Below are 25538 nucleotides of genomic sequence, written 5' to 3'. Positions count from 1 at the left end.
CAATGTTAGCAAGATAGTTCAGGGTCTGTACAGATTAAGAGTGTGAGCCAGGTAGTCAAACCAACTGGGTTAAAATCTCAGCTCCACCCCTTGCCAGCTATAAGACCCTAGATAAGTCACTTTGCCTCCTCTAAGACTCTGTAAAATGGGCCAAGTAAGAATTAAAACAATGTATACAAAGTGCTTAAGACCAGATCTGTGGCTTATTAAGCACCAGGGTTATTGCAGGGAAGAGACTTAAACATGGCCCAGTCCTATTCTTTTGCCCTTCAACTAGGGCTGCTTTCCTGCTCTCTGTTCTGCTTGCATATTTATTGATCAGAAAGTTGTATCAGACTCACTATACCCCAGTATACCATTCTATGCGCATTACAAATATGCATTCAGGGTAAAGGGAGATAAATAGTGACAGAAGGAGACTTGATTTGGGGTGGAGAACACACAATACAATATACACTTGAAACCCGTATAATTTTACTAACCAATGTCATCACAATAAATTCAATAAAAATTTTTAAATACAGGGAATCCCCAAAAATGTATACACACTTTAGCCTGATAGCTCAATTTTGAAAATGAAATGTATTTTAATAAACACTGCCTTTGTAATTATTCAATGTGTGTGTACACATTTGGGGGGGACACCCTATATATGAATTCATTTGATCCCCATAACAACCCTAATGATACTATCATTATGATCTATTCTCATTTTACACTTGTGCAAAATAAGACACAGAGCTGCTAACTAATTTGCCCAAGGTCACCCAGCTAGTAATGGCAGAGCTAGGATTTGAACCCAGATAGCATGGGTCCAGAGCCCATATCCCCAAGGACTGCGCGAGTAGAAGTTTGTTTAAAGAAAGAGTTCCACTGCTTTTAGAGAAATGAAAAATTATTGCTCTAAGGGAGCCCCCTCAGAGAGTGTCAAAGGGAAGGTATATTACTCATGCTTTCTTTGGGCTCCTTTGCTTCTAGGGAGCACCTGGCAGGAGAAAGTATCTAACATCCGCAGCCAGATGCAGAAGCATCGCAAGGCCCCAACTGCTGTGCTTCTGTCAATGCTTGATGAGACAGCCTGTGAGTACACATGTGGGCGACTGGCTTCCTCCAACCCCCAAGCCTCCTGGACCCTGCAGTATAGGACTCCTCCCCCAGCCACCAGGTGTCCACCACTTCTGAGAGCTCTGTGGCCATGGCCTATGGGAACTAAGGGGAGAGGGAAGGAGATCATATCTACTGAATAAAGCAACAAAGAAGCCCAGGGCAATCCGGGGCCATCCCCCAGGCCACTGGAGGAATTGCCTGAACACAACAGCAAAGGTTTCTGTCTCATGAAGGGGAAGAGGCTCAGCAAACACCTCCCAGCAGCCCTGCCCCCATCCCATGGCACTCACACATCCAGCTATAGCACCCAATGAAGCTCTGTTCTGTCCCTGTGTGGCCCAGGGCTTCTTATCTGACCCCAGCTCTAGGCTTCAGATAATCTGGGAACCCCCTGAAACTCTGTGCTTACTGCTGGCTGGGCATCTGCATTTTTCTGAGAGAAGGGTCCATAGCTCTCATCCCTGCCTCAAAGACACCCCCACCCCCAAAGACTGAGAAATATGCAAAGGTAGATGAAGCAGGGGTGCTGCTGGCAATCTTTGGGGTGCCAAAGGAAATAGTGCGGCATAGGCGTCAAATGTGCTGGCTTCAGGCAGTTCAGCCTCATACATAGTCCCCTTCCTCCTCCCCAGGGCTCTTCAATCTGCGCAGTAGTGACATCCCTTATAACCCCGTCTTCTATTCCTACACGCTGCTCACGGACTCGTCCATCAGGTACTGCTTTTCTTTGGCTTGCTGTGCTGGACTTCCTCCCATTTCTACCCCTCACTGTTCCACCACTTACCCTACTACCGTATGCAGCCTTTCCATGAGCTTGGAGTTTTTCCTGACCCTTTGACCGCTGTTCCCACCTACTCCAAACCTGGTCTACTCCCTACTCCCGCTCCCTGGCCTTCAGCAACAAAGGGCCTCGGGTCCTTTGCGTTGTCCTTAGAGATTTTCAGGATCTTCCTGATCTTGCCTCCCTACCCAGATTATTTGTAAACAAGAGTCGCTTTAACTCCGAGACCCTGCAGTATCTGAACTCCAGCTGCACAGGACCCATGTGTGTGCAACTCGAAGATTATAGCCAAGTCTATGACAGCGTCCAAGCCTATGCCTCAGGAGCTGTGAGGATCTGGATTGGGACCAGCAATACTATGTATGCGTTTTACAACGTGATACCCCAGGTGGGTTTGCCAGGCCCCAGCCCAGGCCAGACACTGCCCTACTCCAGCCCTGATAAGTTCCTCAGCCATTCAGGCAGCTGGTCAGTCAGAAATGGTGCAGTGAGCCCCCTTCTAGGCCTCCCTGGGAAAAGAAGGAAGAAGAAGAACCAGTTGTTTGTCCACAGAGAACTCAGAGATTGTCAAGGAGGCTAGAGGGAGTACAGCTTGGTAGAGCAGAGGCTTTGAGGATGCCAAGCCTGAGACAGTCCTGGCTTTGCCCCAACTTGTTGTTCAATGACCTTGGACAACTGACTCATCCAAGCTGAACCTCTGTTCCCTCACCTGTAAATGGCGGTAAGAGTCCCAACCTCAGAGGAGTTGCTCTGAGGAGCTATAGAGGAAATAGCGCATGTAAAACACAGTGCCTGACACACAGTAGGTGCTCAATAAGTGATAGATGTTTGGATATGATGGGCAGGAAACTCACACTGTCAGAACAGCCCATCGACTAGTGGGGGCCAGGCTCTGATCCGTCCCAGAGCACTGGTGGGATCCAGAGGCAGGGAGTGATAGAAGGGCAGAAAGGAGGGAATGTTAAGGTGGCCATGGAAGACTAGGAAAGACCTGAGTAGCCAGAAAGCACACAAGGAAAAGTTATTGCCACCATAGGGATGGGCAAGTCTCCCTTCAGTCGGGATTTCTTGTCGATCCATTTCAAACACACTGTGCCTTGGAAAAGGTTCTCAGACCTCTTCTTCTCTGCCCATGACAGGGTAAAGTCATAGCAGAAACCTACTCTCCAGTGATGGTAACCAAGGCGGTGAAAAACAGCAAGGAGCAGACCCTCCTCAGGGCCAGCCACGTAAGTCCATGGGCAGGCAGAACAGCCTTTTCAGAGCTCCCAGTCTGAGGGGTTACAAAGGGGACCCTGCAGGAGGAGCCTGAAGAAGCCTCTTCAATGAAACAGAAGTGGACACAGAATTCCTAGGCATAAGCCAGTGCTTTACTCCCTTACTCCTGGCATGGTACAGTGGTTTAGGCCCTGGAGTTAGGGTATCAGAGTTCAACTCTAGCTCACCTCCTAGCTGGGTGACCTTGGGCAAGTGGCTTCACCTCTCTGGGCCTCAGTTACTGCATTTGTAAAATGTGGATTAAAATAGCAATCTACAGCATAGGGTTGTTTGGAAGATTAAATAAATATATAATATATTAGAGGCCCGGTGCATGAAATTCATCCACGGGTAGGGTCCCTAGGCCTGGCTGGCAATCAGGGCTGATTTGGTTCCCCGCCTCTCCACCTCCTTCATCCCTCACCACCCGTGCATAGGCACTGTGCGGTTCCCCCTGCCTACCTCTTCCCTCGCCACCCGTGCAGTTCCCCTCCCCTCCCTGCCTCCTCCTTCCCTCACTCCCTCAGTGCCCTGCTGTTACCCACCATGTTCTGCATCGCCCCCTGGTGGTCAGCGCACGTCATAGCAAGCGATCAAACTTGTTTTCCTGGTCGAACGCCTGAGGGGACACTTTGCATATTAGCCTTTTATATATATAGATATTATACTATCTATGATACACTAGAGGCCCGGTGCATGAAAGTAGTGCGCGGGGGGGGGGGAGGGCATCCCCTCAGCCCAGCCTGCACCCTCTCCAATCCGGGACCCCTTAGGGGATGTCCGACTGCTGGTTTAGGCAGGGCCAGCCCTCCATTGGTGTGAACTATAGAGGAAACACCTTTTCTGACTGCACATTGGCTAAGCTTCCTATATGCCACTGGTAATATTCTTAGTAACTTGGGTAATAAGAATCCAAAAAGGTGATCTAGGGTTTTTCCACCACACTTCTGGAGAAAAAATGAAGGTCCACTGCTGGAAGGCTAAGAAATGTCATATCCTGCCCTAGCTGGTTTGACTCAGTGGATAATGCCTCAGCCTGAAGACAGCAGGGTTTGGGTTTGATTCTGATCAAGGGCATGTACCTAGGTTGCAGGCTCCTCCCTGGCCGGGTCCCAGATCAGGGCTCATGCAGGAGGCAACCAATCAAAGTGTTCCTCTCACTTTGATGTTTCTCTCTGTCTTTCCCTTTCTCTTCCACATTCTCTAAAAGTCAATGGAAACATATCCTCAGGTGAGGATAAAAAATAAAGAAAGAAATGCATATCCTATGAAAGACACATCTTGAAAATGCCTAAAGAAAGTTGTCATTTTTTCTTGGTGAAGGGACTGGAGTCCGTGTTGATGAAAACACCTTGGTGGCTGTGGTGACTGACAGTGTCTGCAGCAGTGGGGTGATGGGGCTGGTGCCTTCCCCTGACCAGCCCAGTTGCCTCCCACAAAGGGAGGCCAGACTGCGGCTTAGGCCCACTCCCTGTGGGGCGTGGGCCTAAGCCATCAGTAGGACATCCCCTGAGGGCTCCCAGTATGTGAGAGGGGGCAGTTTGGGCTGAGGGACCCCCGACCCCCAGTGCACGAATTTCATGCACCGGGCCCCTAGTAAATATATAATTATACAAATATGTAATAATCAGATGAATTATATAAATTGGTAATTATATATAATTATATACATATAATTATTATATTAAATGATATATGTATTGCTTTGAGCACCGTCAGGCACATTCCAAGTGTTAAATAAGTGTTCGCTGTAATTATTTTCTCACCCTGGCAAGAGAATGACTCACTCTTTTGGATATTCCCAATAAAATAAGGATAAAGCACCTCATTTTAAAAAACTTTTTCTTATGGAAAATCTTAAACATATGTGAAAATCGAGAAAATGGCATAATGATTCCCATACACCATCACTGAGCTTCAACTGTCATCAATTATGGCCAATTCCATTTTGTCTGCAAACCCATATTCATCTCCTCCACTACCCACCCTCTGCTGCTGGGTGACCTTAAAGCAAATTCCAGATATTATATCCTTTCTTCTGTCAACACGTCAGTAAATATCTCTAAAAGACAAGGACTCTTCAAAACATCACCACCCTGTGATCACATACATAAACACTAACAAGAATCCCTTCATATTATCAAACTAGTAGCCCTGCGCACGAATCCGTGCTCCAGTAGCTCTCTGTGGGGCCTGGCCACTCTGCGCCAGCTGCCCAGAGTCTCTCCGCTGCCCAGAGGCCTATCTGTGGCTGGGCGCGGAACGCTCCCCAGCCTGGCCAGAGGCCCATCTGCAGACGGACACGGAACACTTGCCTCGTCGCCGGGGCAACGACGCAAGGATTCCCCCCGCCTCCCCGGCCACTCTGTGCCCGCTGCCCAGAGGCCCTCCACAGCCGGGGTGGAACGCTTGTGTGGTGATGAGGCAAGCATTCCGCCAGGCCGCTCATACTGCCCGCTCTCAGAAGCCGCTCCCCGCACCCCCCCACCGCCCCGGGACTGGGGGACACTGGCAGGGCTGAGAGGACTGGGCGCCACCATATTGTGGTTATGGATGCCACCATCTTTGTGATGGAGTGATGGTTAATTTGCTTATTAACCTTTTATTACAGTGATGGCGAACCTATGGCACGTGTGTCAGCACTGACACGCGTAGCCATTTCTGATGACACGCGGCTGCTGAGGTGGCCGCATGCCGAGGATGAAACATTTGCTGCTCCTGAGGATGAAACATTTGCGAAATAATGTTTTTTCCTCAAAGTGACACACTACCCAAGTTATGCTCAGTTTTTTGGCGAAGTTTGACACACCAAGCTCAAAAGGTTGCCCATCACTGTTTTATTAGATAGGATAGCTGGTGAAACCCTCATGTTCTTAAAGTTCAGTTCCCAGACCAGCCTCCTGGTCCCATCATCCCGGAGCCTTGATTGAGACTCTTCCTCAGCTGGTTTCTCTGCTTGCCCTGTTCCAGGTGCAGGATGCCGTGTCGTTGATCCGCTACTTGGTCTGGCTGGAGAAGAACGTGCCCAAAGGCATAGTGGACGAGTTCTCAGGGGCAGAGCTGCTGGACAAACTCCGAAGGTAAAGGACCACGGCTGTCCTTTTTGGCTGACTATCTTTTAATGTGGGGGTGAGGGAGGGAGGGAGGGGGACTTGGTCTCTATACTTTGGGGGGAGGAAGTCCATCCTTGTATTTGGGGGCCTCTCTGGAACTAGGAGTGACCGTTCTTGGGTGGTCCTGGAGCTGGGCAGGGGGTGTTGAATGACATTCTCCAGCCCCAGCTGACAGTAGAACAACTTCAAGGGCCACAACCCAATATCACCCCCTAGTGTCTGCTTCAGGCATAGCCCATTGTCCCTGGGGATAGCTGTTTCAGGTCTATTGGCCCCTGGACCACTTGAGAATCTTAAGGTGAAGATGGAGGTTTCCTGAGAGCACCAGGTCATAGGCAGGCTGTAGGTTTGAGGTGAAGGATGCTGCTCCAGGGATAGGGAAGTTTTTAAATACAGGGAACTAGGTTTCTTCACTCTTGCTTTACCACGAACATACTGTGGGTCATACAGGCCTTGGTTTCCCCATCTGTAAAATGGAGGTGGAGGAGGAATAACTAGTGTGTACAGTCCCTCCTTCTCTGACCTTGAATGCTCTATAAGTGGCAGGTCAGGACTTGGGAAGACAGAATCAAGAGGTGGGACTGGGAGAGTCTGGCTGAGGTAGAGGCAGCTGTGACCTTCAATTGCCCTTGTTAGATATCTTGGGCCCATTCATTGACCATTCCTGCCTTGTACTTTGCAGAGAAGAAGAGTTTTCCTCTGGACCCAGTTTCCAAACCATCTCTGCTAGTGGTCTGAATGCTGCCCTGGCCCACTACAGGTACTTCAGGAAAAAGAATTTTCTAGGGATCCCAGTGTATGAGCAGGGGGAGTGGGGGTGGAGGAAGCAATGCTCTGGGACCTGAGTCCATATTTAAACTTTGAGGCCTTTAGCACCGTGGGGGCTGGGGGTAGGGAGTGGGGCCTAGTGGGTAGGTTGGGGCGGAATATCTCCTTAGAATTAAAAGGCCTGAGCAATTTTCCCCCAAGTGGCTGTGACTTTGTGAGCACTGATGGCTAAGGGATCTGAAACGGAAGCAGGGCTGATGCTGGATGTTTTTCCTCGGTGTCCTGTGAGTTATTTATGTTAGTTAATTCTTAAAGCTTGCAAGCACATGGAGAGAAAGGCCCATTCATTCAGCCTAAACCAACTAAGGGCCCAAGATGTAGGCTGGCCAAATGTTTGGCTCCATAGGACACAAACACCTGTAGACCTGCCTGATGAAATTTGGGGGGTCAAGCTGACCAGATGCCTCAGCCTGGCATGGGCACAACAAGGCTAGGTCAGACATCCTCCAAGGGCCAGCCTAGCCTATCCCAGAATTCCCTCCCGTGGCATCTCCCAAGCCCTCATCTGCCTTGGCCTAGGTAGGAACTCCTCGGTCCTACCAAACCTTGCTCTCCAGCCCCATCCTTGAGTTCCTGCACCTTGGCTCCTCAGGGCCCTCTGCTCTAGGAGGCAGCAGGAAGTTAGAGAAAGAGTCCAGGCCCAGCTCCCTCCCCACTTTACCCCGTGGCTTTTGCAATTCCCTTGGCCTCTGCAGACTTGTTTCTCCTTATGTAAAAGGTGATGACTGCAGTGGGTGCTCTCTGCGGTTCTCCCAGCCCCCACATTCTGGGCTCTTTCCTTCTCTCCTCCCTGGAGACCAGGGCCTTGCTTGTGAAGTGCAGGATAAATAGATACATGCTGAGGACATTAGTGGCAGAAGCTAAGGACTTTCCTAGGGCCCTTTGGGAGATAATGACTCCACTAAAGGAGTCAACCTGGAAGTCCAGCCCCCAGGGGTGAGGGTATTCCTCTGCTTTCATAGAGGACCCCCACCCCACCCAACACAGGGATAGGCTGTTCCTTTTTTCAGCATCTCTCTCCTTCTCAGCCCATCAAAGGAGGTACACCGCAAGCTGACTTCAGATGAGATGTACCTGGTGGATTCTGGGGGACAATACTGGTATGTAGCCCCTACCATGCTCTGGCCTGGCTGTTTCAGCCCAGACACCCTGGGTGGCCAATAGCTGGCCAAAGCTTTCCCATCCTGGTCATGGATTCTTCATCTGAGAAAGGAGAGGCCTGCATTGAATGAGCCTTCTCATTTTTACACTGGCGGGGGTGGGGGGTGGATGTTTCTACACAGTGGGAAATGCACAGAGACCAAAACAGTAAGGTTGCCCATGCAGCACCTCAGTGAGAATCAGGATGATTCCTCTGGCTCAGATAAAATGTTTTTAAACCCACATATTATTACACAGTCTGAACAGGCATGCTTAGCAGCCCTGCCTTGCTGCACAGTGTACCCATACTCTCACCCACTCATGCACACACCATCAGGCCATGCATCCTTCTCAGCCCCCTCCCCTCCCACCTGCATGGGTGAGGTGACCATGTCAGGTTGGTGGTAGGGGCAGAATCCAAAAGCAACAGGCCCACAAGAGCATGGGTATGTGTCTGTGTGTGCTCCTCTGAGTGCATGCACAACCACATGTAGGGCACTGTCCTATGTTTGTTTGTTTTTTAAATATTTTTTTTCATTGATTTTTAGAGAGAGGGGTAGGGAGAGGGAGAGAGAGAAAGAAACATTGATGCGAGAGTTAAATGATGCAAGAACGAAACATTGATCAGCTGCCTCCTGCACCACCCCCCCCCGCCTCCACGGGGATGGAGCCCACAACCTGGGCATGTGCGAGCATGTAAGAATCAAACCAGCAACCTTTCGGTGCATGGGACAACCCCAATCAACTAAGCCACACTGGCAAGGTTGCGGGCTCAATTTCCAGTGGGGGTCACGCAGGAGGCAGCAGATCAATGTTTTGCTGTAAGATGTTTCTGTGTAAGAGGTTGCTGTAGCCCCTGCACCATGACTTCACAATCTGTGTGTCTACCTGTGTGCTCTCATTAAAATTAGTACAGAACCATGAAGTGAATGGCGTTCCTTTAGATGTGTTACCCTTACACAGTGCACACCCTGAACACCCGGATATGCCAGCCATGCAGAACAGGCTAACCCCATTCCTTCCAAATATGTAACCAATCATTCACACAGGAGCTGAGCTGAGAGGAGCTGGAAGAGTTTCCCTTCTCATCTAGGAAGCAAGTGGACTGGGGAAAAGTAGTGGTGCTGGGACTGATGGAGGAGTAGCTTCGAACAGTTTGTCATCCTCTATCTTGTAGAAATGGTGAATGTGCTAATGACAAAGGCATTTCGCATGTTCTGAGTGCAGCCCTGGGAGCCAGAAGAGCAGGCACTCAGCCCAGCAGCCTTTCTTAGTGACCAGTGTGGCTCTTTGTGTACTGGGCACAGCCAGTGTGCAAAGGGGAAGTGAATTTGTGGGGCGTTGCTGGATTGGGGCATGCTCAGAGCAGGGTGAGGCCAGGGAAATGGTCAGTCACCTCACTTCTTCTCTCCTTCTGAAGAAGTCTGCCACACCCTGTGACCTGCTCCCAAGGAGGAGTCCCCAGGGCCCTGGGACCATTCCTCCCCTCCCCCGCTCCCGGGGTGGCCACAAGGGCCATCCTGGGAGAACAGCTGCAGCTGGTGGTTTGGAGTCAGCCTTTTGGCTTCTGGCTTCAGCTCACTGGGACTCTGAGCAAATTCCTGGGCAAGATCCATGTTTACAGTAGAGCAACTGTGTGGAGAGTGAGTGCTTGATTCAGGGCTGGCTTCACTGAGGCTCAGAGAGGGACAGGGCCTCCCAGCCTTAATTACCTCATCTGTGAAATGGAGAGAATGAAACCTGCTCTATCTCCCTTCCAAGGGAGCTGCCAAAAGTGTTCTATGGATAGTAAATAACTATCTGGATGTGTGCGTGTTATGATGTCTCTGGATCTGTTTCCCAGATCTGGATCTGTGACAATCCCCTCCCACCTCTCACAAAGCCTGGAAGAAGTGTTGCTTTTATTTTTGTTTTAAGTATATTTTTATTGATTGCAAAGAGGAAGGGAGAGGGAGAGAGATAGAAACATTGATCTGCTGCCTCCTGCATGCCCCCCACTGGGGATAGAGCCGGAAACCTGGGCAAGTGCCCTGACTGGGAATCAAATCCGACCTCCTGGTTCATAGGTCAACACTCAACCACTGAGCCACGCTGGCCAGGCGTGAAAGAAGCCTTGCTTTTAGAGTGAGCCAAGTTTAAAAACAGCCAGAATGGGGAGCTGTTTGTGAAAAATGAAGATTGCCCAACAATATAGTAATTTGATCTTGATAGCTTTGCAGCTCCTTCACCCGTAAATGCTGAAGATGGGCATTTGCTGATGGCAGCCATCTTCCTTTCAACTCCCACCCCACCCCTGTCCCAGCCCTGCCACTCAAACCCTCCTTGAGAGCACACAGGAAGCACACAGGCACGATCACTACCCCCAGGTGTTCAGCAGAGCTGGACATGTTGATTTTCCTTCTACACAGGGGCGGAACCACAGACATCACCAGAACAGTCCACTGGGGCACCCCGTCTGCTTTCCAAAAGGTAAGCATTAAACCTAGATTCCTCTCCCCATCCTCATTCTGGGGCCACCCAAGAGATCACTCTACTAAGAGTCCTTTCATTTTATCAAATCTGAGGCCCAGAGAGGTTAAGTAGTTTGCCCACATTCACACAGCAAGTTAGTACCACAAAACCCAGTGTTCCCGGGTTCTTCCCCGGAGATGTTTCAGGCCACCAAAAGAACTTCATAATCTGTGTGGCTGCCTGTGTGCTCTCATTGGAAGTAGTCCATAACCATTATGTGAATGGCATTCATTTATATGTGCCCAAGCTTATCATCATCTCATTTCAGGAAATCAATGAACAAAATACTTACTTGGTGCTGTCTGTGTGCCTAGCTCTGTGCTCAGCAGAAAGGAGGAAGAAAGGCATTCCAGGAGGAAAGTCTCAGAGGTGGAAAGGAGCTGGGGCTTTTCAGGAAGCAGTGAGGGCTGGTCTGCTTGGTGCAGAGGCTGGGACCTCATCTATGTTCACTAGGGGGCCTCTGGGGAAGGTGGGGAGCAGGGGGCTGCATTCATGCATTCAGCAAGCAGACTGTGGTTCAGGCATTGTGCTGGAAACAGCGAAAATGTCAGCACTGGTTAGGCCTCAAGGAGCTCACAGTTTAGTGGGTTGAATCTGCTGCCCTAGGCTGTCCTGCCTGAGATGAAAAATGTGTGTGTGTGTGTGTGTGTGTGTGTGTGTGTGTGCGCGCGCGCGCGCGCGTTGAAGGGGACCCAACACATTGCTACAGAGCCTGACCAGGAAAAAAGAGGCTGCTGTCAGCCCAATTTCCTTTCTTTTTTCTTTTTTTAACATATTTTTATTGATTTCAGAGAGGGAGAGGGAGAGAGAGATAGAAACATCAATGATGAGAGAGAACCATTGATTGGCTGCCTCCTGCATGTCCCCTACTGAGGATCAAGCCTGTAATCTGGGCATGTGCCCTTGACTGGAATCAAACCTGGGACCCTTCAGTCCACAGGCCAACGCTATCCACTGAGCAAAATCGGCTAGGACCACTTTCCTTTCTTTTTCCACAAGGTAACAGCCCTGACCAAACGAGGCTGACCTGGCACATTAACAGACACCAACCCAAATTTAAAACCTTAAAAAATCTAAAGGATGATCATGATAATGGGAATAAGGGTGCAAGCCCCTGCTGTCACTGTCTTAGCTCACCATCTATCTACAAGCATACCATGCACCAAGCTTTGGGCAGGTCCCCCTCAGCCACCTCTGGGCATATTCTAGAGCAGGGGTCCTCAAACTTTTTAAACAGGGGGCCAATTCACTGTCCCTCAGACCGTTGGAGGGCTGGACTATAGTTTAAAAAAAAACTATGAACAAATTCCTATGCACACTGCACATATCTTATTTTGAAGTAAAAAAAAAAAACACAAAAAACGGCAAAAACACTCGCATGTGGCCCGCGGGCCGAAGTTTGAGGACGCCTGTTCTAGAACCTGGGTGACCACACATGAACATTAACCTCCCTCCCAACACCCCCCCCCCCACACACACACACACACAGAAACAGGTTTGGGCCCACACACCTGCATATACACAGGCCAAACAGCTGGAAACTCTCGGGCTCCCTTTCTTGTGTTCCACCTATTTCTCCCTCTTCCCCTCCCACCCCCCCATCAGGAGGCATATACCCGCGTGTTGATAGGAAATATCGATCTGTCCAGACTCATCTTTCCTGCTGGCACATCAGGTAGGTTTCAGAGACCAGGCTGGACCCAGAGTCTTTGACACTGATTTTACTAGACTCAGACCACCACCCTGGCGAAGTTACTGGGGGGGGGGGAGGGATTATATCATCACCCATATGTTGTATAGATAAGAAAACCCAGCCTAGAGAGAGAAAGTGATTTGCCCAAGGTTACACAGAGAGTCACTAGGAGAGCCAGGCTTTGAACCCAGGCCTCCTGCCTCTTAATCTAAGCTTAGTTTGGGAAGGTTAGTGTGGGCTGCAGGAGTCATGGGAGGATTCCTGGAGGAAGTAGGTGTCTTGACAGATGTGGAGAAATTGTAATAAAGTCATCAGTCCAGATAATGGGTACAATGTAAGGTGTGCTGGAGATAGTACAGGCTTACCTGTCTCTCAGCGGCCCCTCTCCACAGGCAACATCCTGGTAGTTGGCTCTGAAACAAGAGAGCAAAAAAGCAGCAAGGTGAATAGTTTGGGGTCCAGCAGACTGACTGGGGGCCATCTCTCTTCCAGGACCAATGTTGGAAGCCTTTGCCCGCAAAGCCTTGTGGGAGGTTGGACTCAATTATGGTCACGGGACAGGCCATGGCATTGGCAACTTCCTGTGTGTGCACGAGTGTAGGTATCTCCTCAACACTCCCTCAGGGTTCTCCTTCTTCTGAACATGATAGATCCTTTCACAGTTATGGAAATGACCAAGACCTTCAGGGATGCGGTGACCATCCAAGGTTACTCAGCTGGTGGGAAGTGATGCTCCGTGGGTTAAGTGAGAAATGCTGGCAGCTTGGCCACTCCTGCTGCCTACCTGGCATCTGGGAGGGCCCCAGAGAGAGGAGTTAGCAAGCAGGTCAATACCTAGTAGCTGACTGGCAGAGACCCTGCAGAAATAAAAGCTAGAGTCAATCTGGTCTGTAAGGTAGATAATGATATGGTGGACAAATGCTGCTAGAGGTGCCCAGGGATCCCCAGTTACCTACTGTTCCAGAGAGCCTGCTAATTTCCAAGCTGGTGAATACAGGAACACTGAAACTTTACCTATATTTCATTTTCCAGGGCCAGTGGGATTCCATTCCAGCGGTCTTACTATGGGCAAGGGCATGTTCACTTCCATTGGTATGACTCTTGGGCTCCTTCACCCCCAACCCCGCACCCCAAGACTATCCCAGGACTGCAGTCTAGGGAGCATGGCAGGCACAGGCACACCTGGGCTCAACTGCTGCCCTCCCTCTACTCCACACTCTCAGTCCCAAATGGATTGCTCCACCCTAACCACAGGCCTCCTCAGCCCATACCTTCATTTTGCTTTTTGGAGTTGGTTCCCAGCTGTACATCCAACTATAGTCTCCAATCAATTATTGGGGTAACAAAAACAGTTGAACACAGGGAGATGGAAGTACCTCCAGGACCCAAGTGGGCCCTGAAGGCTTCCCCACTGGGCTACAAGGGAGGGTAGAGGGAGCTGAGGCCCAGCAGGTTACCTCGGGGTAGCCAATGAACATCTAACAAGCAGTGGGTCTGCCCTGATCACCAGGCAAGGGCAGCCAGGCAGCCATACTTTGTAGCCACTCCTCAATTGGTACAGGAAATCTGGGCTCAGGTCCTCTCCCTGCATCTCTGTGTCTCCCAGAACCTGGTTACTATCAGGATGGTGAATTTGGAATCCGTCTTGAAGATGTGGCCCTCGTGGTAGAAGCAACGACCAAGGTATAGTGCCACTGAGATGGGCTGGAAGTTTAAACAGCATGACAGTGACTTTGGGATGTGTGTGTATGTGTAGGAGGGTCTACAGAAGGTCACAGGAAAAGGGCATCTGAATGTGTGGACATGGATTTATATGGAGTCTTCCTTAGCTCCAGAAAAATTCCATAAATCAGAGTTTCTCAAACATATTTGCGTATTAGAATATTAGAACCATCTAGAGAGCTTTTTTTTTTTTTAAACGCCAATGCCCAGGTCCCAATCCAGACCAAATGAGTCAGTATTCCTGCCCAAAACCATTGGTTCTCAATGTACATAATGATCACCAGGGGAGCTTCTGAGAAGTAACAATTTCATATAATAGCAACCAACAAGATAAACTACCTAGGTACAAACTTTTAAAAACTTCCATGGAAAAAATCTCTTCTCAGGAATATAAAAAAAGATTTAAGTAAATGGTGCTCTCCGGAAAGAAGCCTCAATGTTATGAAGATGACATTTCTACCTAAATTAATCTATAAATTCAAGCCAATCTCAATTTCAGCAGTACTAACTGAATACCCTTGTAACTTCACAAAATGGTAGTAAAGTTTATTTGTAAAAATGAACTTTTAAAAAACAGCTATGACCCTGGCCGGTGTGGCACAGTTGATTGGAGCATCATACCATACACTGAAAGGTTAAGGGTTTGATTCCCAGTCAGGGCACGTACCCAGGTTGTAGGTTCAATCCCCAGTCAGGGTGCCTAAGAGAGACAACCAATCAATGTGTCTTTAACACATAGATGTCTCTTTCTCTCTGTCTCTCCCCTTCCTTTCCACTTCTTTAAAAATCAATGGGGAAAATATCCTTCGGTGAGGATTAACAAAACAAAACAAAAATGCCTGTACTTTTTTTTTTTTTTTTGCCTGTTCTTTTTATCTCAGCATTCCCTCTGCCAAATATATACCTTCTGGATATAGTCACAAAAGGTCACCAAGGTGTTTATATACAATAATGTTGATTGTATCAATGGTCATAGTTTAAGGAGTAGAAACAGTCTAAATATCTATCACTGGTTAAATAAATCGTGATCCACATACTATGGATCCTCATGCAGCCCTTAAAAAGAATGAGCTGCATCTCCCTGTGCTAATATGGAGTGCTTTCCTAGGTTTACTATTGAGGTGGGGTGCGGAAGAGAATGTGCAGAATAGTGTATGATAGGGTCCATTTTGCATAAATTTTAAAAATATAGACATAAATACTGTGTATGTCTAAAATGTTTTCAGGAAGGAAAGCAGGCAGGGAGGAGACTTTCAAATGTTGGGTATCTTTCTGTAGTTAGAATTTTCTAAGCATATATATGCAAGAGCTCTATGAGAGGTGGGAATTATGGGCTATTTTTTCTTCATACTTATCTCTATAGATTCATCAATAGATATGTAGATAGAAATATGGAGATAGACATAAAATTCTAATACTTATCTTTATTTTTTTTGAAGGGTTATTACACTTTTATTTATTTTTTTTCAATTTTTTTATTAAGGTATTATATGTGTACATATCTTACCATTGCCCCCCCCCACACCCCACTCCCATATATGCCCCCACCCCCCCAGAGTTTTGCATCCATTGGTTATGCTTATATGCATGCATACAAGTCCTTTGATTGATCTCTTATCTCCCCCACCTCTCCCTAACCTTCCCCTTGTCTAATACTTATCTTTAAATTATTTAATTGTAGGTTCCCAGTCCCACCCTAGAGCTTCTCACTCCAGTGTCTGGGGGGAATGGGTCTTAGAATCTACACATTTAACAAGCTTCCTAGATGCTGTGTGGATGCACAAAGTTTGAGAAATACAGACCTAAGTCTAAATTCACGAATTAGGAGGGAACCACCAAAGGTGGGGTGCTAAGTGCTAGAAAGGGGGATAGCCAAGGGAATTGTGGGAGACTCAAGCCTCCTCTGATCTTGGGTTTGATAAGGGTCAGTTCCCTGTGCCCATAGCTTCTGGGTGGAGTGTTCCAGCGCTTTCTTCAGCCTAGCTCCTCCTCCTCACTTACTTCCTGCTTTTCCACCTTCCCTGTGGCCGGCCTTTCAGTATCCAGGGACCTACCTGACCTTTGAAGTGGTGTCATTGGTACCCTATGACCGGAATCTCATTGATGTCAGACTGCTGTCCCCAGAGCAGGTGAGTGCCCTTCAGCACTGTCAACCCTTCAAACCCTGAACCAGTTCCTGCCTTCTCCACCCTGGGCCTCTCTTGCCTCTGCTCCCCCTACTCCAAGACCCTATGCCCCTTCCATTTCACTGGGAAGGTTCACACTGGTGGCATCTGTAGGCACACACTGTGGTATGCCTTCCTGACTTACCAGAGACCCCAGGGGTTCTAGAACACTCCAGTCAGACCAGGTAGTAACTTCCTGGGGAGTCTGAGACTAGGTCTCTGAACTCTGCCATCCCAAGTCCTAGAACTAAAATCAATCCCTCCCCGACTCTGGACCACAGGACCCTCTTCGGTAAAATGGGATAAAACCTGCCCTACTTACTGTCATTGCCAGGCCTGAAATCCACTCCCCACAACCCACACCCCAAGAATGTCACTATGACATTAAACAGCCACTGTATCAAACTGCCTCTGAAAAGCTCTGGAGAATGCCTGAGCCTGATGATGGCTGAGGAATCAGTAGGGAAGGACCAGAGATTGGGTACTAAGTGCATAAATCCCCTATGGGCATCTATGGGGTATCTATGGGTACTTGGGCCAAGGTGGGCAGCTGGATTACCACAGCAGGGGACTAGATGGCACCAAGATCTCAGCTCTTGGCAGCTCACCCTAAGGAACACCTCATCCCTCTTACCCTTTGCAGCTCCAATACTTGAATCGCTACTACCAGACCATCAGAGAGAAGGTGGGCCCAGAGCTGCAGCAGCGCCAACTATTGGAGGAATTCGAGTGGTTGCAGCAGCACACTGAACCCTTGTCTGCGAGGGCTCCACGCACCACCTTCTTGGCCTCTCTTTTGGCAGCCTCCACTCTTGCCATCCTCGGCTGGAGTGTCTAGAGGCCCAGGACACCCCTGCTAACCCTGTCACTCAGCTCCCTTCACCCTACACCACCCATGCCGTCAGAGCTCCTGCTGGCCCATTGCCAGGAAACCTTTGTCCTCAGCTTCCTTCTCTAGAACCAAGCCACAGCCACTCAGGGCTTCTTGGCCCCAGGCAGGCCCCCTCTGGTCTTATACACCTCACCCTTGGCTCCAAACTCCAGGATAGGAGAGCCAGCTAGTTACTTTCCTCCAGTGAGCCCAGTAGGCCTAACCTATAACCTGGCAGAGCCTGTTGCTGCTGTGCCCCAAAGGCCAATATAGAGCAGTGCCTTACCCCCAGGGGTCCCATGGCCCTAGGAGAGCCCCACCCTAAAACCACCAGAGCTGTTCCCTCACACTGGCTCCTAACTCCTTGGGCTTCCCATGCCCTTGAGGTTGTCTCTATTCACCCCCACCTGTACCTGGCCCTACAGTGACCTCCTGGCTGCTACCCATAGGCTGAAGGAACAAGGGCTGCTTCCAGGCTTCCTGCTATGCCTATAAAGGGAGAGAAAGGGTGAGTAGGTGAGTCCTCTGATGCCATACTGCCACCCCAGGGTCAGGGAGACCAGCCAGGGAAGGGGCATGCACAGCAGCCCTCCATCCAACGTGTGAGCCCATGGCTCCCAAACCCTGGGAGGGCTCCATGCCAAGTGACAGGATAGGGACTTAAGCCATAGGAATGTGGCTATGGGGTAGGAGGGAATGTGGAAAGTGCTCTGGAATATGGCCCTACCCAAAGTTGGGAAAAGCCTGAACAGTGATGCTGAATCATTCTCTCAGTATTCCTGGCATGTGGGAGCCCATTTAACTTTCCAAAGTACAGCCACAGTGACAATACTATTAAATCCTTCAGCATCCTTGGATGACCATTAACCTGTGAGGCCAGTGTCTGGTTTCCCCATTTTACAGATAGTAGAACTGAGTTCCAGACAGAGTGGGATCTGCCCAAGATACACAGTGTTTGGTTGGGACATGGTGGGACCAGAATGGGCCAGCAGTCCAACTCTTTTGACCTTTGGCACCATGGAGAATCCCTTAGCCTACCTCCCAGCCCTCTCTGGCTCTCTGAGCCACTGTTGTTGGGGGATGGGGAAGGGTAGTTTTCTCTGGCCAGCCCAGCCGTTAACCACCTGGGCTCACATCCTGCTAGATACTTAAAACAACCTGGCAACGAAGCCTGCATTTAGGTTTTGCATTGTGTCTGCTGTGTTGCTGGGGACTTCTATTACCTGTGGCTTTTGTGGTGGGGGAGGCGGCATAGGGGTGGGGATGTGAAGCTCCCAGAAGCTCACTTGGGGAGCACATGTGCTTGAGAATGTGCCTGAGAGCAATGCGTGCAGTGTTCCTGTATTCCCATGCATGCCACGCCCAGCCAACTACTTCCTGAGCTAAAGGTCTTGGAGCCTTATGGAGGGGACAGCGGGGAGCTTCACACTGGGTATTTGTCAAATGTGGTGCAGGAAAGTTGGGGCCACTACCTTTTCTCAGAGGAGCATAGTCTGGGAGAAGAGAGAGCCAAGCCTTAGAAGGAGAGTGCTGGGCAAAGGCACCAGGCAGAGGAGTGCCCCAGCTTGGGACCACCAGGCCTAGTTTGCCTGTGACAGTTATCACCAGCGATGCTTGCATTCAAGGACCCCAGCCCTGAGCCAGCCTCACTGAGGCCTCTAGCACCCAACAGTGAGCCTCTATTGGCTGAGTCATTTGTTCCTTCACATGCTCACCCCACAAAGACTACTAATAATAAAATTACAAGTTCCACCAACACCGTTGTCATCAGTGCTACCATCTATGGAGTGTTTAGTATGTACCAGGATCTGTGCTTTACATGCATTCTTAAAAATTTTTTTTTATTTTACTGTGGTAGGAACACTAAATGTGAGATCTACCTTCATAATAAGTGTTTAAGGGTACACTATTGCATTTTCTCACTTAATTCTCATGACCTATGAGAAGGTTCTTTTCTTGTCCCCATTTTATGAGGGGCTCATAGAGATTAACCAACTCACTCAATGTCACTCATCCAGGAAATGAAAAAAGCAGGATTCAAACCAGTCAGATGACTCTACAACTCTCAGCAAAGGGCGAGGAGTATGGCTCACACCATTTCACAGATGAGAAAACAGGCTCAACCAGGATCAAACAGCTGGTGAACTGGGACTCAGATCCAACCACTGTTCCCCACACTATCCTGCTTCCCCAGTGCCTACCCGCCCCTGCTTCCCCAGGGCCTTTACCTTTGGCCCCTGACCCTTGCTCCTGGGGTTCTGGCAGGCTCCGGGCAGCAGGAGGGTCCTGGGTGTCTGACCAAGCCCCACTAGCAGGCCTTTCAGTGCAAGGTGGCTTACACGGTCCTCTGTTCCTCTCTTCAGTGCAAGACCTGGGGTTCCACCTCATCTCCTCCCTGTTACTTAACTACCCCCTCCAACCCACAATCTTGGGATTGGGAAGCCCCACCCCAGAAGCATAGCTGCAGAGGGGGCTGCTTCCACCCTAGATCCTCCCTTCCAGTGTCCCTCCAGGCACACTTACCATCCTGCTTTAAGGCTTACACTCTGGATTAGACAGGGAAACATTCAGAGTCCACACAGCAAGGCTAACATAAACACAGGCACTTGACACATCCATCCTTATGAACTGAAGATAAATAAATGCCCTTTTGCCCTGCCGGCGTGGCTCAGTGGTTGAGCATCTACCTATGAACCAGGAGGTCAGGGTTCGATTCCCAGTCAGGGCACATGCCTGGGTTGCCAGCTCCATCCCCAGTGTGGGGTGTGCAGGAGGCAGCCAATCAATGATTCTCTCTCATCATTGATGTTTCTATCTCTCTGTCTCTCTCTCGCTCTCCCTTCCTTTCTGAAATTAATTTAAAAATATATATATTTAATAAATAAATAAATAAATGCCCTTTGGGCTTTGGTCCTTTCTTTGTCTTTATGCTAGAGGATGGGCTTACCAAACCCCTCGTTGCCCCTGATTGCCACTGTGGAGCAGGCCATGTGGAAAAGCCCCTTTTCCTAAGAGTTAGGATTCTTTTCCTAAGAGCTGTGACGGCTATGTGACCTTGAGCAAGTCCCTTCACCTTTCTGGTCTTCAGCTATCCCTCCTATAAACAACCTGTACCACCTGCCTCAGGAGGTTACAGTGAGAAGCCCATAAAATCTGGATGCAACAGGACCCTATAAGCCAGGAAGCGATGATAATGCTATTATTTGTCCAGTATGACTTCAACTCTTGCCTCACCTTTGGAGCTAGGTACGGAAAAGGTTTGGGACCCAAATTTTATTTATGTATTTATGTATGTATGTATTTACTTATTTATTTGTTAATCCTCACCCAAGGATTGATTTTTTTTATATTTTTAGAGAAAGTGGAAAGGAGGAAGGGAGGGAGGGAAAGAGAGGGAGGGAGAGAGAGAGAGAGAGAGAGAGAGAGAGAGAGAGAGAGAGAGAGAGAGAGAGAGAGACATTGATATGAGAGACACATCAACTGGCTGCCTGTCCGCACATGCCAGGGATGGAACCTGCCCTACCGGGAATCATACCCATGACCCTTTGGTGCTCAGGCCAACACTCTATCCACTGAGCACACGGGTCAGGACTGGGACCCAAATTAAAAACTAGACAGGCTTTTGAGCAATTATCTAATTTGTGTTGTTCCAGCTCTGCTCCTTAGAGCCTGGGCTTCCTCAGAAATGTCACCAGGGCTGCCACAGAAAGAGCTCCAGCCAAAGGCAGCCCATATACGCTTCCTATCATATTGTATTGGAAGTAGTCGCCAGGCCAGCTTCATGGGCCATCCCCCTGTGCAGTAGTGCAGTAAGCACAAGACCCTGCACTGGATTTAATGCTCTGCTGCCACCATCTTGAAGTTTTTAATAATTTTTGAACAAGGGGCCCCACATTTTTATTTTGCACCAGGCTCCACAAACTCGATAGCCAGTCCTGACTAGCAGCTCTATGACCAAGCAAACAAACAAACAAAAAGTGGGTTCAATCTCTTCACTGTACAAATGGGCAATTGTCAACAGCAGCCCAGAAATAGAATGGGACTTGCTCAAGGTCACACTACCCATTGGGGCCAGAGCTAAGACTAACCCCCCAGTGTCCTGATTCAGCTTTGTGCTGGCTCCTTCCTGGCTTTCAGTGGATGCTTGTCCCTTCTTTACTGCCTCTGATGAGAAAATTAGGACCCAAGGAGAGCTGTGTGAGGTCACATATCTATGACAACAGTGGTTACGATGGCATTGAGATACATTTCTTGATGCTTTAAATCCTTTTTGGAATAGGAAAGTGCATGGGTACGATGATAGATAGATAGATATATGCACAGAATTGTTCATTTTAAAAATAGCCCGGCTGGATTGGCTCAGTGTTTGAGCGTTGAGCTATGAACCAGAAGGTCACGATTCGATTCCCAGTCAGGGCACATGCCCAGGTCAAGGGCTCAGTCTCCAGTGTGGGGCATGCAGGAGGCAGCCGATCAATGATTCTCTCTTATCACTGATGTTTCTATCTCTCCCTCCCCATTCCTCTCTCTCTAAAAAAATCAATAAAAAACATATTAACAAAAAATAAAATAAAAATTAACTGAGTCAGTCCTCACTCACTCGCCAGCCAGCTGGCTCCAGATCTTCATGGATTGGGACTGTGCAAGGGCGGGGCGGGGGGGCGGGGGGGTACTGGCTAATCTTCACCCAGCTAAACCAAGTCAGCAGTGCATTTTACCAACTCACTGGTCACTTCCTCAAATCAGTGGTTGGGCACTCTTGGTGCCAAAAAAATATATATATATGAAAGATTTAATAGCAACTGTTTCCTCCCTGTTTATCCATCCCGGCCCTCCAAGGCTGTCTCAGCTGGGAGTGGGCGGTGCTCCCCAACCCCGCCCAGCCAGCCAACCCTTGCCCTGAGGCCACCCATCTTTTCACTTCCTTGTTTCTTTGTGAAACAGGAACTGAGCAAGTAGAGTAAAATGGGTAGTTGAGAAAACCCCAGTGGTCCATGGCAAGGCCCTGAAGCTGAAAAGCTCATTTCCCTCCCTGCAGTCCCACATAAGTAGTTCTAGGTCCTCTTACTTGTTACACCTCCTGTGAATAGCTTGGCCTGAGGGACCCTGCCCTTGACAAGGTGGAGATACAAGGATATGAGCCACAGAATCATGGAGCAGTGATTCAGATGGGGCCCCAGATGGGATATAGAAGCAAGTGCGGAGGCAGGAGAAGAAACACTGGGTTGAGTCTGGAGTAAACTGATATAGAGTCACCTACTGGGTACCAAGCACTTTCCATGAGATGGGAACTGGGCTGAGAGTGCTCTCTATACAGGTCATCTGGGTAACTCTGGTTACTTACACACACACACACACACACACACACACACACACACACACACACCGTTCCCCCTCCCCAAGCAAGGCTCACATGATCTCTGTTAATGTCTTCACTAGAGCTCATTGCCCGAGATCATATAGCCAGTATGTGATGTACTAAGATTTGAATGTCATTCTACCTGACTCCATTTCTGCCAGGTCTTCTCCTGCTCCTTCTCTTTGTTAGAGCCTTAGACAAGTGTCCCCTGGAGACTGCTCAGCAGCCTTTGTCACTGTAACCTTGGGATAGAGGCCTAGACAGAGCAGCCCAATCCCTCCCAGTCTCCCATAGAAAGGGCCTCCAGTGAGTTTTCCTCTGAGCCCTAAAACCCATCCTCCTCTTCTGATAGTAACCGCCACAGCTGCCTGCAGGTGTTTTCTTGTTTTTAAACCAAGAACTTATTCAGAGATGACTGTCTCTCCCTCCCATCAGCCCCTGCTCCCAGGGGCTCCCCAGTGTCCCCAGAGCTGCAAGTTCTGTGTGTACTGTTTGTGTGCATGAGGAATGGACGTTTCTACCCCGACTCTCCTCTGACCTCCTTCTCCCATCTGCACTTTTGCTCTTCTCACCCTTCCTGCCTAAGATTATCACCATGAAATCTGCTAACAGGTTGAGCTACCAAGTGGACTTCACCTTGGAAATGTCCAGGTGTTTTCAAGGAACTATGTGGTTTCTGAGCATTTCTAGAGATGGGAAGATTATTATTTACCAGGGTTCAGGTGGTATCATTTTTTTTAATATGTTTTTATTGATTTTTAGAGGCAGAGGAAAGGAGAGGGAGAGAGAGATGGGAACATCAATGATGAGAATCATTGATTGGCTGCCTCCTGCATGCCCCCTACTAGGGGATCAAGCCTGCAACTCCGGTATGTGCCCTGACCGGGAATCAAACCAGTGACCTCTTGGTTCTTGGATCGACACTCAACCACTGAGCCACACCCAGCCGGGCAGGTGGCACTATTTTAATATTGAAAATGTCTTCTTTGAAAAGAATGCAGTCTTCCATTTATCTGTTCCCCATCATTCCTGGCCACACAGAACACATTCCCTACATGTCAGCTGTTTGAAGTCAACTTGCTTTTCTACTCAATCCTCTAGGCCAAATACTACTGGTGTTAAGTACTCCCCAGGTTGACAAAGCCTCCCCTACAGGTCACCCTACTTAATCAGCCCTAATCTATCCAGCTATTTTGCATATGATGTGATTTCCAGATGCCCACCCCATCCTCTTTACTCCCCTCTGGGCCTACTTCAATGTGGCCCAGTGGCACCTAGTCTGGTACTTGACCAATGTGTCAATTCTCTCACCTCACCTCTTTTTTGTGTAACTCTGCATTAGAAACACTTGAGACTAGCTGTTGGTAGCATGGGCTGTAGACCAAGACCAATCCTATGTTTAAACTCTGCTTCCACCACTTCCTGTGTCTTGCAGTTTGCTGAGTCCCTCTGAGCCTCAGCGTCCCCCTGGAAAATGGGGCTAACAATGGTGCCTGCCTTATAGGGTTGTAGTAGAGTCCACTGTGTGTGTGTGTGTGTGTGTGTGTGAGAGAGAGAGAGAGAGAGAGAGAGAGAGAGAGAGAGAGAGGTGAGAATAAGAATAATTTGAGGCCCTGACCGGCGTGTTCAGTGGTTAGAGCATCAGCCTGCACACTGGAGGATCATAGGTTCAATTTCCGGCCAAGGGCACATACCTGGGTTGCAGGATCAATCCCCACCCCCAGTCAAGGTGCATGTGGGAGGCAACCAATTGATGTTTCTCTTTCACATCAGTTTCTCTCTCTCCTCTCTCTCTCTCTCTCCTTCTCCCCAGTTCCTTCCACTCTCTAAAAGAAAAAAAAATCACTGGAAAAATCCTCAGGTTAGGATTTTTTTAAAAATAATCATTTGGGAAAATTTTCCAAATATACGTACCCCTCGCTATCCAAACTCTTACTCTCTCAAATCAGCACTGTACCCATAATCTTCTGCAAAATTAGGATCTCTTGGAGGATGCAGGTGGGGTCCTGCTCTATATGAATGTAGCCTATGAAGACCCTGTGTCTGGCAACTCTGTGTCCCCCTTTGAGGGTTCAGATGGCTCTCACTATCAGTGGACCATCCCTCAACACACACACACACACACACACACACACACACACACACACACTACAATACTGGTTAAATTAAGGTTCTCTTGCCCCACATTTATACTGGTCACATCTTTGCAATAATAATCCCAATTTAAACTACAGTCAGCCCTCTGTATCCATGGATGCTTGAACCCATGGATATGGAGGGCTCACTAAGGGATTTGAGCATCCTTGAATTTTGGTATCTGCGGAGGGTCCTGGAACCAATTCCTCCCCCTCCCCATACTGAGGAATGACTACTTAGCTCAGGGGGTTCTGTCAGGATTAATGTAGTGCTTGGCAAAGAACAAGTGCTGGGCAAATGTAAGCTTGCTGCCTCACCTAGGATCAAACTCCCAGGTGCAAAGGACCTTGACAGCTGTTTCTATCACATCTCCTCAAGGTGCCTTAGCACAGCCTCTGCCCAGAGTTAGGTCTGCCAGCCCATTATCAAGTTTGAGTTGGCCTTGTTCAGTAAACTACTGACCAGCATCATTTCTTTAGCTAAGGGCTCTGTGTACCTAGTATGCAACCTATCAAATGCAAATGTGTTGCCCAGAAGGAAAACCTGTTTTAAAATTGTTTAAGACCCATTAGCCAGCTGGGGCTTAACCTAATGGGACTCAGGCCAGAACAATCTGCTGGAAGAGAAAAGTTGGGGAGCCCTGGACTCCCAGAAGGGGGTCTTTGGGCCAGTAGAGACAGATCTAAAAAAGCGATGGAGGGCAGGACTGAAAACACTGAAGGCTGGCCCTGACTGGTTTGGCTCAGTGGATAGAGCGTTGGTTGGCCTGCGGACTGAAGGGTCCCAGTTCAATTCCGGTCAAGGGCACATGGGAGGTGCAGGAGGCAGCCGATCAATGATTCTCTCTCAACATTG

At 48.9% G+C, this 25538-nt stretch overlaps 1 protein-coding gene across 1 annotated transcript in view; it reads left to right on the top strand.

The window, feature by feature from the left end:
* The window catches only part of XPNPEP2 (X-prolyl aminopeptidase 2), a 31870-nt gene extending 11848 nt beyond the window's left edge, over window positions 1-20022 (top strand). Inside the window, exons 8-21 of the mRNA XM_079765238.1 lie at window positions 979-1080; window positions 1740-1821; window positions 2081-2276; window positions 3028-3117; window positions 6116-6225; window positions 6941-7018; window positions 8115-8186; window positions 10635-10695; window positions 12343-12412; window positions 12923-13027; window positions 13463-13522; window positions 14037-14113; window positions 16192-16281; window positions 16961-20022. Of these exons, the coding sequence (XP_079621364.1) occupies window positions 979-1080; window positions 1740-1821; window positions 2081-2276; window positions 3028-3117; window positions 6116-6225; window positions 6941-7018; window positions 8115-8186; window positions 10635-10695; window positions 12343-12412; window positions 12923-13027; window positions 13463-13522; window positions 14037-14113; window positions 16192-16281; window positions 16961-17155 (1388 nt within the window). The 3' untranslated portion in view covers window positions 17156-20022. The remainder of the gene's footprint in view (window positions 1-978; window positions 1081-1739; window positions 1822-2080; window positions 2277-3027; window positions 3118-6115; window positions 6226-6940; window positions 7019-8114; window positions 8187-10634; window positions 10696-12342; window positions 12413-12922; window positions 13028-13462; window positions 13523-14036; window positions 14114-16191; window positions 16282-16960) is intronic.
* The last annotated feature ends 5516 nt before the right edge of the window (window positions 20023-25538 follow it).

Source organism: Cnephaeus nilssonii, assembly GCF_951640355.1.
Source record: "Cnephaeus nilssonii genome assembly, chromosome: X".
Classification (NCBI taxonomy): domain Eukaryota; kingdom Metazoa; phylum Chordata; class Mammalia; order Chiroptera; family Vespertilionidae; genus Cnephaeus; species Cnephaeus nilssonii.
Note: the sequence above shows the minus strand (reverse complement) of the source record. Positions and strands in the feature narration are given on the sequence as shown.